The 12,888-nt window shown below is 42.5% G+C and overlaps 1 protein-coding gene across 2 annotated transcripts in view; it reads right to left on the bottom strand.

Annotated features, from left to right (window-relative positions):
- The window catches only part of arfgef1 (ADP-ribosylation factor guanine nucleotide-exchange factor 1 (brefeldin A-inhibited)), a 50,285-nt gene that overhangs the window by 23,008 nt on the left and 14,389 nt on the right, over positions 1-12,888 (bottom strand). The window contains exons 2-7 of one of the 2 annotated variants that reach the window (XM_086192106.1): positions 8,970-9,000; positions 5,200-5,356; positions 4,735-4,881; positions 3,492-3,671; positions 3,174-3,227; positions 38-395 (exon numbers count right to left, since the gene is read on the bottom strand). In XM_086192106.1, coding sequence (XP_086048232.1) covers positions 38-395; positions 3,174-3,227; positions 3,492-3,671; positions 4,735-4,881; positions 5,200-5,356; positions 8,970-9,000 — 927 coding nt within the window. The remainder of the gene's footprint in view (positions 1-37; positions 396-3,173; positions 3,228-3,491; positions 3,672-4,734; positions 4,882-5,199; positions 5,357-8,969; positions 9,001-12,888) is intronic. The other variant, XM_086192107.1, reaches the window with a different exon arrangement.

Here is a 12,888-nt window from a genome sequence, read left to right as displayed (position 1 = left end):
CAAGTCAAAAGTATGAGAGCAGTGTGAGCAGTCTTACTCTGCGCAGCTGCAGTTGCTTGGTCTGCCTCCGTCTGCTCGTTCTCTGCCACACAGAAGTCCGAACCATTTTCTGGGTCCGGGCTCTCGTAGACAGTCCTCTGCTCTCCCTGCTCCTCCAGCTCCCCGGACAAAGACCCGCTGCTGCCCTCTGGGGCTGGTGTCGAGGGGGTTGATGGGGTGGATGGGACGGTGATGCTGGGAGTTGGTGGAGTTACAGGCCCGTTGGCTTCCTGAGTCAAACCCTTAGCCAACGGGTGGATGTGAGTCTGTAGCTGAGGGGAGTCTGGCTCGGTGTGCTGGGTGACCGGCGAGTGCTGCCGGTGCCTCTCTCGCTCCAGCTGCTTTGCTTCCTGCAACTGGGTGTGGGGTGGGGTGGGTCACACAAACACACACACACACACACACACACACACACACACACACACACACACACAAAACATACACAGAAAAACATTCAAAGGCAGACACACACGCACACAGGGAAAGACAGGTTAAACTATATATACAGCAATCACAAGTTTGACAAGTCTGGTGTTGGCATACATTAGATGTGTGTGGTCTTATGAAATGACTACACACTCACTGAAAAGTAGCATATGGCAGTAAAACAGCAATGAGACAAACTTCATGCTGGCTCGAGTGAAGTGACTCTACATCGGGTCAAAGACGTCAGCCTCGTCCTGGCTGTGAGTGTCATGGCTGACGTGCGTTACCACTGCTGCTGATACCGAGCTCTGTCCACTGTTGCTGCATTTTAGCGTGATAGCACATGAGCCAACAGTGGGTCACCAGACAATTACATACAATTGTGGGCTATGAAATGTTGATGAATATTGGTATCTGATGCTGCATCGCTCTGTGGTCAAATTTCTGAGAAGAAATGACATCTGTTTTCAAAACCACTTACGACGACACACGACTACGAACAAATGTTTTTCATCGCTGGGGTTTAACTTAAAGAACTTACAGAGATGCGGCTGTTCTAACTGGAATGGCGTCACTTTATCTAAAATTGAAATAAACTCAAAGTACTGGCGTTACGTTGTGTAGAGCCTTTCTACTGGTCCGGCAAATGCCGAGAAGGTGTGCGAGCATGTTTTGTGAAATGGAAACATGCATCAGACCTGTTACAATAACAAACGCAATTTGACAATAAATTACCAGTCAGTAAATTCTCAAGTAGAATGCGAACATATACTGTATATAGAATGCATGAGTACAAATACAAAGCTAAAGCTCCATAGCTTCCCTGTGCTCGACAATCTCTTGATCTGACCTCATCTTGACCTGCTCTCCTTTTCAGGAAAAGCAAAACTGGGCAACAATAAACATCTGATGTCAGACTGATGTATTTCCACAAAATGACTATTATATGCCGATACTGATGACGTACTGATGTAAAACATGGAGATCAAATAAATGCCTGATTTCATGACCATTTACCGCGCAACAAGCCAAAATAGTTATTATAGCCGGACATGAGGTGGACCGGGAGTCATCTCTGGAGCGAGCCAGGGTTGCTGGTATCGTGGCAACCAGACATATGACTCATTAACTTACAGTAAATTCAAAATCAAATTGTTTTGTTTCTTAGAAGAAAATAAAACAATGAAAACTTAACTGCTAAATTAACAGTAAACTCATACCAATAGTCGCAGGATGAGAACTGCTACCAGGACACACTGGGTGAAGGTAGGCTGGTCATGTGCAAGTAATTTTGGCAAACTGCAGATTTTCCTCTTGTTTGCATACCACATGCAGCATCAGTGTGTGTGGCCAGTATCGTAGGTGGTTTTGAAAACAGCCTATTTCTCCTGTGGATCTTTACTCATCACTCACATACAGAGTTACATAGTATTTCACAGCAAAACAATACAAGCTCTAAAGAGCAGAGAACGAAACGAGTACAAGCAGTGGAAATTGGTTCAGCCAAGCTAAATTAACACAGCAGCCCATGGTGTTTTTTTCAATCCAAGTGCGGTTTGTAGATTTATTGGCAATAAATGTTTGGGGGGGGGGGGGGGGTAAAAAGACTCTCAAGGAGAAAAGGGCACAGTAACTGAAGAGAAATGTGAATTACAGATGAAAATATATCGAATGAGACAAATTTACAAAACAATGGTGGTAAATGGTGAACTGCTTCTCTACAGCGGATTTAAGTTTATATCAAAAGCTGCTATTAGAGGTGTAAATCTGCCAGAGACTGATGGCCAATGTAAATTTATCACGATTCTCTCTTTCTAGCCACGATTATACCATCAGTTTTAATACATTTATTCTTTTTTACATCTCATTTTGTACCATCCCACTAAATAAACTCCTCACTGTCACGCTTACACGAAAGCGACTAAATTCTATTACAAAAACAATCTGAAAAACACAATTAGTATTGAATATAAACACTAACAGGACAAATGCACCTTGACTGGAGGGGAGAGCCCAGGCCGCGCAAACAAACTAAGCTCATTATTTAAATGCCACCTCAGTCGGATAGTGACGGCTAGAGCGAGACAAGCATTGCGTGTGCGTGTGCGTGTGGGTGTATGTGGGATCATGCCATGCTGAGCTGCAGTCATGGGGATACAGCGACACACAAACACAGAAAATGAATCTGTCTGTGCGGCAACACAACAGTGACAACACAACAATAGGGCTCTGCCTCAAAGTCTGCCTTGTCTGTCTATCTCTACCCCTGACTGCTTCTTTCTATTTCTCTGTCTGTCTGACTCAATACCAGTCACTCATTGTTCTAAAAAGAACTATATTAGTGCTTTAGAGAAAGAAAACATAACAAACAACCGCCAGGAATGAGATCGGCGTCGCTAACCTCTGAGATAGAACATCCCCCCCACCCCCCCACCCAGCCCAGGAGTGAAAGTGAACTCAAAATGTAAATTGGAAAAGAAGCGAGATGATTTATAGGCAAGTCAACAAAAGCCACGGCAAGCATACGGGCGGAAGTACACAGCATACTTGCTCCAGTGCAGTGTCCGAGCAAAAAGGAACATGTGCATGAATGAATGAATGACTGAATGACTGAATGAGGAAAAAGCTCAAACACAAGTTACACAGAAGAGAAATAGTTGAAGAGAGTTCTGATCAGGCAAATCACGGCAAGCTCCCACACGTTTTACCTGGCGGTCACGCTTTCTGGAGGCCAGAGACCAAGATAGCTTGTGATTTGTAAGCTATGTGTCCGAAAGAAAGGGAGGGAGGCAGGTGAGGAAGGGGGGAAAAGTGTCATTCAAAAAGAAAAAGATGACATTAGAGCAAGCTTTCGGTTTTGGAAGGAAATGTCCTTTTTAGAAACAAAGCAAACAACTTATGGCTTGAGTAAAACCTTCATATATCAATATCTTTGATTATATTACAGATTTTTGAAAAACAGCTGCAGTGGCTTCTAGCATGATGGCGCATCTCTGCGCTAGTGACAGTGAGACGGTTGTACATACTGCTTGGTTCTCCATGCGAGCAAAGATGACGTTGAGCATCTGCGTGAGGGTGGCCTTGGCTGTGGTCTGGTTGATGAGGTTCTTGCTGGCCAGGTAGATGTTGTAACAGGTGCGGACGGCCTGCAGGACGGTGCCCTCGTGGATTTCTATGTGCTGGGAGGTCACGGCTGTTAACAGCGCCTGGAGTGGGAAAAAAAGGATACAATGGTGAAGAAAAAAGCTTTTTTTGTCTACTTGAGCCCTGATGAGATGTCATTTGGACAAAAACAAAACACATGACAACATCATAGTTCATTGAACACTGTTTCCAGGCATCATGACTTCCAAAATATGTAAATAACAGGAAAAAAGTTGCATATTACTTAAAAGAGGTCTCTCCACGGCAGTCACTAAAACTCTGTTAAGAGTTTCCTTGAGTGGCAACAAAAAGAAGCAAATGGAGTGATACAGACAGTGCCCATTTCACAATGTATACGTCATGTTTAAGTCTCAGAAGAAAGCCAGTCTTTGCATTTCATGAATCTCTTTAATAATTTGAAGCCAGTTAGTAATTTAAGAAGGTATCTATCATTTCTTGTTTGGGCAAATCAGCCAAATAAAGTGTCTCACGTGTCAGTAGGATCTGCAGTCCAAGATTGTGCTGCATGATCCTCCAACAGTTTTCCCAGAATAAATTTAGCTGTGTTAGATGTACTAGCTGTAATAGATTTGGGTTTCTGGATGCTAAAGCTAGCGTGCAGAACATTATGTTATAAGCGCTGTTGTGGTATTCTCCACTGGTACCATTTTGGCTATTCCACATTATTCTAAACATGAGAGAACCCAAACAAAAGTACTTGTTTCACTCTCACAGCTTGATCCATTTGGTCCATCTTCCATTTGGGAAGTCAAGAAGAATCGCATGATCAAATTATTAACCCCGAATCATGTTAGCAGAAGGCTAACCAGAAGTAGCTGGCTCTGGGCATGCTCAGTATGACTCCTCCTAGCAACGCGGTAATGTTACTACATATGTGACCACCATGTAGAGAGGCAGGGCTATTTACCTGACCACAATGATCTGAATGTGAACTCATCACTTTCACAAGATTTTGAGTGACAGGGGGGTAATGCAATAGTGAGCCTTGAAGTTGTAGGTCCTTCTAGAATCTGTTTTGTCCACCAAGGTGATAGAAAAATGCAAGAAAGAAGCATTTTTTCCAATACGAGGATTGTGATGTTGGTGCGTGTGTCAGCAGCCCACCTTAATTATCTGTAGCTGCACACCCTCGTCAGTCTGCGGCCCCTGGAAACAAGCACAGATGGTCTCGATGATCCTGTCGATGAGCTTCTTGCCCGGGGCCGTGCTGTCCGGGGCACTGCCTGTCAGGTGGCCGTACGCTATCAGCTTCTACAAGTCCGACAAGACACAGAGAAACCCAACACACACACACACACACACACACACACACACACACACACACACACACACACACACACACACACAGACACACACACACACACACACACACACACACACACACACACACACACACACAAAGAAACACAACATATGAAGCCTGCTGCCCTTTATTATGATGATAATGCTTCACTTGTTTCTAAACAGGAGTTAATAAAGATTCGGGTAGGGTATTAAGACACTGGGCAGCCATGTAGAAACACTCATGCAAACATCTGGGGGTGCAATCCGCCATGTCCCACCACTGACCTGTAAACAGTCGAGCGACGTGATGACGATGCGGGGACATTTGGACTGACATGCCAGCTCAAACGGCAAGAAGTACTTGTCGGCTTCAATAAAGTTGGTCTTTGATTTGATTGGCGGTAAAGTGCTGGAACCCGATTTTCCGTCTCCACTGGGTGGACTACAAAAGAACGATATATAGAGAGAGAGAGAGAGAAAGAGAAGGAGAGACTGAGAGGTAAACACATAGTTGGTCCAGTCTGTCAAGTAGAGTTATTAGAAAAGGAAAAATCAGCCTGACACACTCTCTTGACATCCAGACACGACTAACAGTGCATGAAAAGGTGGTGAGGTAGGATTCAACCTTCGCAGCTACTAAACCTGAAAATGTCTCAAAAATGCTAAGACGTACCATCTTTATTCGAATTTAGTGGAGTGCCTTCAAATGTTTCACTTAATCTGTCTAAGGAGGGGCAGTAATCCCTGAGTGATTCAAGCTCAGACTTCACCATGTGTCCACGCTGACAAAGCATCTCCAGGCCTCGGATTAGCTACTAAACCCTAAATCAAGTGACACAGCTGGTTTTCTGCGTTTTTTTTTTTCCTTTCTGAAAGACCAGAGTGTGGAGCATTGCTTTCAGCCGACATGTGTCTGAACCATCCCTTATAGCACAAATGCCACACCCTTGCTAGAAGAACGGGAGGGGAGTGAGAGCAAAAGAGAGAGACAAGGAGGGGAGAGGCAGATAAGAGAGGGAGGGGCTTCATTGTTTATGTCCTGGCGATGAGGAGGGATGACTTCAGCTCTTGCACAGGGACGACCTCAGCGGGTGCAATCATTACGAGATATACAGAAGAGATCTCAGAGGGTGAAAAAGAATTAGAAAAGAGAAACATTCATTTAAGGAGGAATGGGAAAAAGAAATGGAAAATGGGCGGAGGGGTGAAGTGAGGAGGGGAAGGAAAAAAAATATATTACCAGAGATGTAAAAAAGAAAGAAAGGAAACGAGCTTTGAGTAACGTGAACAAAAGAGGAAGTAGCGTAGAGGGGGCAGAAGAGATCAGATACAAATATAGACAAATAGCATGATTCAGAATCTGCTTAACAGCCTTCTCCTCATTTTCAGAAGTGTTTAACATCAGAGTGAAGCTGTGACTCAGCAAATGACCGTCCACTCATTTAGCTGATGTGTCTGTGCCGACCCCGGGTTTCTCTATCAGCTACAGAGCCAGTGCAGCCAGCTCCTGGAGTCGTCTTCGTGCCAGCTGTTCCCTCCCTTTAAATCGGTTGTAAACGACTTAGAACCTCATTTCTCATTTATCAATGCAGGCTCACAATTTGGCAAGGTTCCGGTATGCTAAGCTCCTGCATTTTTATCTATCTAGGTTCAACAGGCTATCGGATCTTGCTACCCAGATGGAAGAAACTGCATTAAAATGTATCATATAAGACAGTAAAACAGAACCCTGATGTATCCAGTAAGGCTGTAGCTTGGAGGGACAACTGCATGGGTAGGCGATAAAACAAAGTCTGACAGCTTCAGTTCTCTGGTTGTTCATGATCATATTACATCCATCAGGGGTGAATAACGGGGATGCATGCTCATATTAGCATATATTGGTCATTTCTTCAAATATCATATATATGTCTGACTAACAACACTGTTTGTTGTCGATGAGGAAACTGTTAACTATCTCATTGATTGGCTTTTCCTAGTATTATCGTCAAATGCTCATTGTTTACATGTGTTTTTTTTTTAGCGTGTATAAAATTTGAATGTCATATGAACTTGATTTTACACACGTAGTCGATAAATATCGACCAAATCAATTGTAAATATCAGCATACTAGAAAAAAAAACGACAACAAAAAATCCAGCCATCTTGTTAAACAAATCATATGTAGATCTATCTATTTTTAAGGATGGTGATGTTGTCCTTGGTATCGCTGATAAGCACATTCAGATATCAGGAAGGAACAAAAACTCACTGGAAGGTTTCTAGTTCCTCATGATGCAATGCTCAGCATTTGGTCTATGAATGGGGGGGGGGGGGAAACTACACATTTCTTTAGGGTCGGCTGGAAATAAATCAATATCTTTGAACTAGAGGACCCCAGGAAAAGCACAGAACTCTGCCAAAATAAACTTTTGTCAGGTTTTTGCACCGTGTGTGTGTGTGTGTGTGTGTGTGTGTGTGTGTGTGTGTGTGTGTGTGTGTGTGTGTGTGTGTGTGTGTGTGTGTGTGTGTGTGTGATTTTTTCTTTACTCTGTTTATATCTGCAGCACTTCCACCAGGTCTGCTACCGGGTAAACTGGGGCTTCTTTAACTATTAACAGGATCTACCTCCAATATAAATCCTACACGTTCACTTCCTATCATAACAGACATGGCTGAGTGTTTTCATAAAAATTCATGTATGTAATGTTTCCTATGAAATGAATGAAAATGTCAACAACAACAAATTAGCTACTATGAATTATCAGTCTGTTATGACTTTGGCGGCCCCTCTGGCCAAAAGTAGCAGTGTTCTCCGTGAGCGTGAAGTAAATGAAAGGCTTATTCGGTTTGCAGAATATAAGGATAAAAAATAACTAACATGCTAACAAAACACGGGATGCTGTCGCTGATTAACGTGATTTTGGTATAGTTGGTATACAGCAGTTACTTCCTAAGCTGTTGCTGTGTAATTTTAATTTTGCTTTGATTTTGTAGGGAAACTGATATGAAAACACGAGGCACTACACAAAAACATGAATCTGCAGGATTCATCGACCTAAGTCATGTTATTATGAGTTTTAAATGGACAAGGCTACATAAGCTCTCACTGCTGCTCTATATACTTCTGGGTCTACACGCAAACAACTTTTGTCTATTCGCCACTCAAAATCCATCACCACTTTGTTCTAGAGCTTTACATCATATTTATGTGTTATTTTGGATATGATTATTTATTTTTGCTCACTAAAATCAAATGCAAATCTGCTTTGTTTGCTCGTCATATTCACAATTTATCAATCAAATACGGCCCAAATGGGACACACCGTTAATTATGCAAAAGATTTTATCAGCTACAAAGAGGGATTTTTCAGGAGATGCTCGTCTAGTTCAGGTTTGCTCATCCAATTTACAGAAAGAGCGAAGAAAGAGAAGCAATTTAAATAAAGCTGCAGGCTCATAAAAAATATATTCCAGAGTGGAATAGGAGACTATTACATCAATATAACTTGGAGAAAAAAAAGGTGAGAGTTGCAATACGTTGCAACTGGAAATCAGAGCAGCAGCGTGGACTCGCGAATTGTGGCACAGTATACTCTACGTTTATCTTTAATCTCGTCAAAGGTTTGGTTACAGGTCCAAAAAAGAGGGCGAGGTAGGCTAAGGGAGGACAAGGGGGGAGAGAGAAAGCCAAAAATGTAGGTGGGAAATAAAAGTGTGATGGCATGAGGAGTTGCACTCATGCTAAGTTTCATTCCAAAGCGCACATTTCTTGGCAGCTTATGCACACGCGCAGAAACACACACGGATGCACGCACACACACAAACACACACACACTGACAAAAATAAGCATTAGGCAGGGTTTGGTAAAGACCACCATTAATAAGGAGGGAAAGGGGGCCGTTGGGAACCAGCCAGGCAGAGAAACAAATAAAAGAAACACACTAGAGGCTACACACAGTGTTCTAATCCCCCTCTGTGTGAGCACAATAGAGACTTGAGCCCTGAATTTTGCAATCTAGCACGCCAAAATGTTGTCAAAACCCATGAAAGTTGTAATAAACAGAGTCTTACCTTAATTTTTCTGATTCCTCCTTGATTTCCTCTGAAATAGAAAAAAAGGGAGAGGAGAAGATAAAGTCAAATATCAACCTTGGGGAAATGTAAATTCTGCAGTGTTTTATTCCACTAATGACACTGTGGGGAGCAGGAACAGACCTGGCAGAGGATTCAGTTTATGCTGAGGCGTTCACGCACATCACGAACACATGAAGCTGTATCGAGAGGGGTCAACAATTTTCTGCCAGCTCAGTTATTCTTGAAACTTTTTGTAAGAACGCTGCTCAACCTCGCTTGTCTTTGTTGATGTCTCACCACCGAGCTGAGAAGCGCTCGGTTGAATTAGCAGCAGCAGCAACAGCAGCAACAGCAGCTCAACCCAGCAAAAAATGTAATTATTATTCACTCAGTGCCACGTCCATAAGTCGGGCCAACATTTGTGTTTATTTCAAAGATCTGCAGGCATGAAAGGAGTTATATGAACTTGCAGATAGCGCTGGCACAGAGGAGCAGGGAAAAAGAAAACAAGAGACACCGAGAGAAAGGGATGAGACAGAAATAGAGCCAGTGAGAGAGAGAGAAAGAGAGAGAGAGAGAGAGAAGCCAATTGGTACAAAACATTAAAAGGAGCTTTCAATGAGGAAGCTTTTTAAAACAGAGTGACAAAAGTCATCACAAACTTGCACAAGCTGCTGTGGTTGGGAAAAACCGGAGCAGTGCGATGATAGCTCAATTATTTCACTGCTGGAAGGCTGAGAGTCCTTTAAAAAAGAAATCCACTGGGCGAGACTGTTTAGTACTTTGGAATGAAATCAGAGCCGGTTTCAACCATGTTTCATCGTATCATGGTGCTATTTCATACATCCCTTCTGTATATGATGTCATAGCTGGCCTTCAAATAGCTGCATGAAGCCGCTCTGAGCTCCTGGGAAAGCAGAGATCCAACCATCACATCTTCTGATTACTACATTATTTTGAGGTGCACTGATTGTAGTTTTGTGTGTGTGTGTGTGTGTGTGTGTGTGTGTGTGTGTGTGTGTGTGTGTGTGTGTGTGTGTGTGTGTGTGTGGCTGTAAAATGCCCATCACCATTACAGATGGTACAATCATGGAACAGATTTCAAAATGTTTAACATTTACAATGACACTGAGCACAGAAAAGCAGGCCATCACCTCATTTTTCAAGCAGAAACCACTAAATACTTGATGTTGAAGCCTGGTTTGAGATCAATTCTACTGCAGCAAAAGATTCCCACCTTAAAAAAAAAACACCAAAAATCTGAAGCTGTTGCTAAATGGGATGCTAATTCCAGTGTTACAGCAGATATTCTTGCATTTTACTCTGAATTCAAAGTATGCGACGGCTAAAGCTCTAAAACACTTGACCTGAGATGCACTGGAGCTGTCACAGCAGGATGAAGTGGCGGTTTTCATCAAGAAATGAAAGGGACTTCCAGCTCGAGCTGACAGTGTGTGTGCAGCATCAGATTTAACAGAAACAAACCGGAACACAAACACACACACACACACACACACACACACACACACACACACACACACACACACACACACACACACACACACACACACACACACACACACAAAAACAGAGAGATGTTTTAGAAGCAGATGTGCTGAGAGATACCGGGCTCAACCAATTACACTGTTAGAATAATGACAACTTCTCAATTTGGATTTGAAGTTTGGATCTGTAGTGTAAAGGGGCTGCTCAGGGAAAAGCTCCTTATTATATCGTCTTTCTTTTATGCGTTTCCCTCTTCATAACTCTGCACGATTTTTAATCGACAGTCTCGGAAGTGTTTCTCTGTGGGATGTGACTTATTTTTTTAAATGCCTATTAAGGACTTTAAATGCTGCCAGACAATGATAAAGCGCATGAGCTGTCCCCTGCGCACTGTTGAATACACTTTTATTGTTGTTTGAGCTGCGAAATATGATTAGACTTCATTATCCGCATGATCTGTGACTTGTTTTATTATGTAATGTCAAAGTAACATTTCGGGCATCACAATGACATCTGCTTGTGTGTCAATACATTTTTTTTTTTTAATGTGTTAAAGAATATAATAAAAAAGAGACTTTGCTTTATAATTAAACATGTATATTAAAGAATACTGACTTTTGAGTTTGTGACTGATCAGTAACTTGACTGCACCATTTAAAGTTTTGAGATGCTCTTCAACTACGAAGCTAAAGAGTCCATTTATTGCAGTAGAGCGACTGTAAAGATAAAACTGGACCTTTAAAGTACATAGTTAACATGTTCGTCTGAATGAAACCGTACTCATCATTATCCATTAGCATGGCAGCCAACATCTAAGAGTGTATATTTAAGCGTGGTGATGGCGTGCCCGTGCACTCCATGCTTGGGCATCCCTCCACCAATCTTCGCCAATCCCGGAGTGCCCCGGACACAGGGGACAACCTATCCTAGGGGATTCCACACTCTGGGCGTGCCCCTGATGACCTCACAGCAAGTCTCCTCCTGACACCGCATTTAGCCACAGTAGAGGGCGGCACACGTTTGTCAATAAATGATTTGTCCGAGTTCTTTTACGCAAGGATAACAATAGTCCAGTTTCTGTAAATATGCGTGTAAACCCACAGAGTGTAGCTGAAGTGTTGCAGCCCAGCATTGTGGAGCTACACCTGCCAGAATACCTCCACAATATCTCACCACAGCAAAGGGTAAATAAAATAAACCTACATGTGCAGTATGTCTGCGTTTTGCTCTCCTTACTGTTCACTTCTCTGTAGTTTCTAATATAAGCTTACTGCAAGACTCTGGAGGTTTCTAGCCAACGTGTGTAATATTACCAGAATGCAATGACCCCAGGATGCCCCACTTTTATTAGCTTCACATCAAATGACTCCTAAGGTACAGGTTCATCAGATTCTCACACACACACACACACACACACACACACACACACACACACACACACACACACAAGACATTAGGCTGGCATACAAGCAGGTTTGATGAGAGGAATGGGGATTGTCATATTTACTGTGCAAGTGCCCATCAGCTAATTAGCCGGTGTGTCAGGAACGTTGATGAGGAATTGCCACCCCAGGATTTTGAAGGGTGAAACCATAGCAACGGTGGGTGGTAGCGGAGGAGATGAAAAAGAACAGATATATAAAATAGTCGATACTCATGGGAGCGGGCAGACATGAGCCACAAATTAAAGCTGCAGACTCTCAACTGATCTGCTGGCTAATAGTTTCAAAACAAACACAAGAAAGCACGGAGACGCAGAGGCGTGAAAGCGTATGAGTGAGACACTTCAAATTTACCACTGAAGTCAAGGAAAACAACAGTTTCTTGTGCCGTTTTTAAAATATGTGCATATATGTGAAGACAGTTAATAAATTTATTGAACTTTTAATGTAGCGACCAAATTCCATCAGTCGTGTAGAGCATCTATTCACATCAAAACCACGTGTCTAGTTCTATTTCCAGTGTTAATGTTAAGAGAGAGCGAGATCATGTGATGTCACGCCTGCGATGAACTCACGCTACTCATTTGGCAACTACTTCATGTAGACGAGTAAAGTATAAACACACTTAACGGGGGGGAACATCTGGTCAAAGCCGAACCATAGCTAAACGCTGAAAAAAAAAATACCATATTTGATTTGCCGAGACAGAATTGAGAAGTTTAGATGTATTTAAATAAATTAAGTTCCATTTTTGTTCTTATAGAAGAAACCAAAGCACCAAAAATGGTTACCATTGTGTAAAAGTAAGGAATTCCAGGTAATAGTACAAATACAGATGATGGTTGTATCGTACTCAACCACAGTTGCTCCAGAAAAGGGCCAAAAGTTACTCCAGGAAGTTGAAACTGCAGCTAATGCACGCGACTACTACATGTGATGTACAAAGTATTTGGACCCGTGAATACACA

Source organism: Aulostomus chinensis, chromosome 21, assembly GCF_037954235.1.
Source record: "Aulostomus chinensis isolate RoL2024-O1b breed Wild chromosome 21, RoL_Achi_v1.0, whole genome shotgun sequence".
NCBI classification, from domain to species: Eukaryota; Metazoa; Chordata; class Actinopteri; order Syngnathiformes; family Aulostomidae; genus Aulostomus; species Aulostomus chinensis.
Note: the sequence above shows the minus strand (reverse complement) of the source record. Positions and strands in the feature narration are given on the sequence as shown.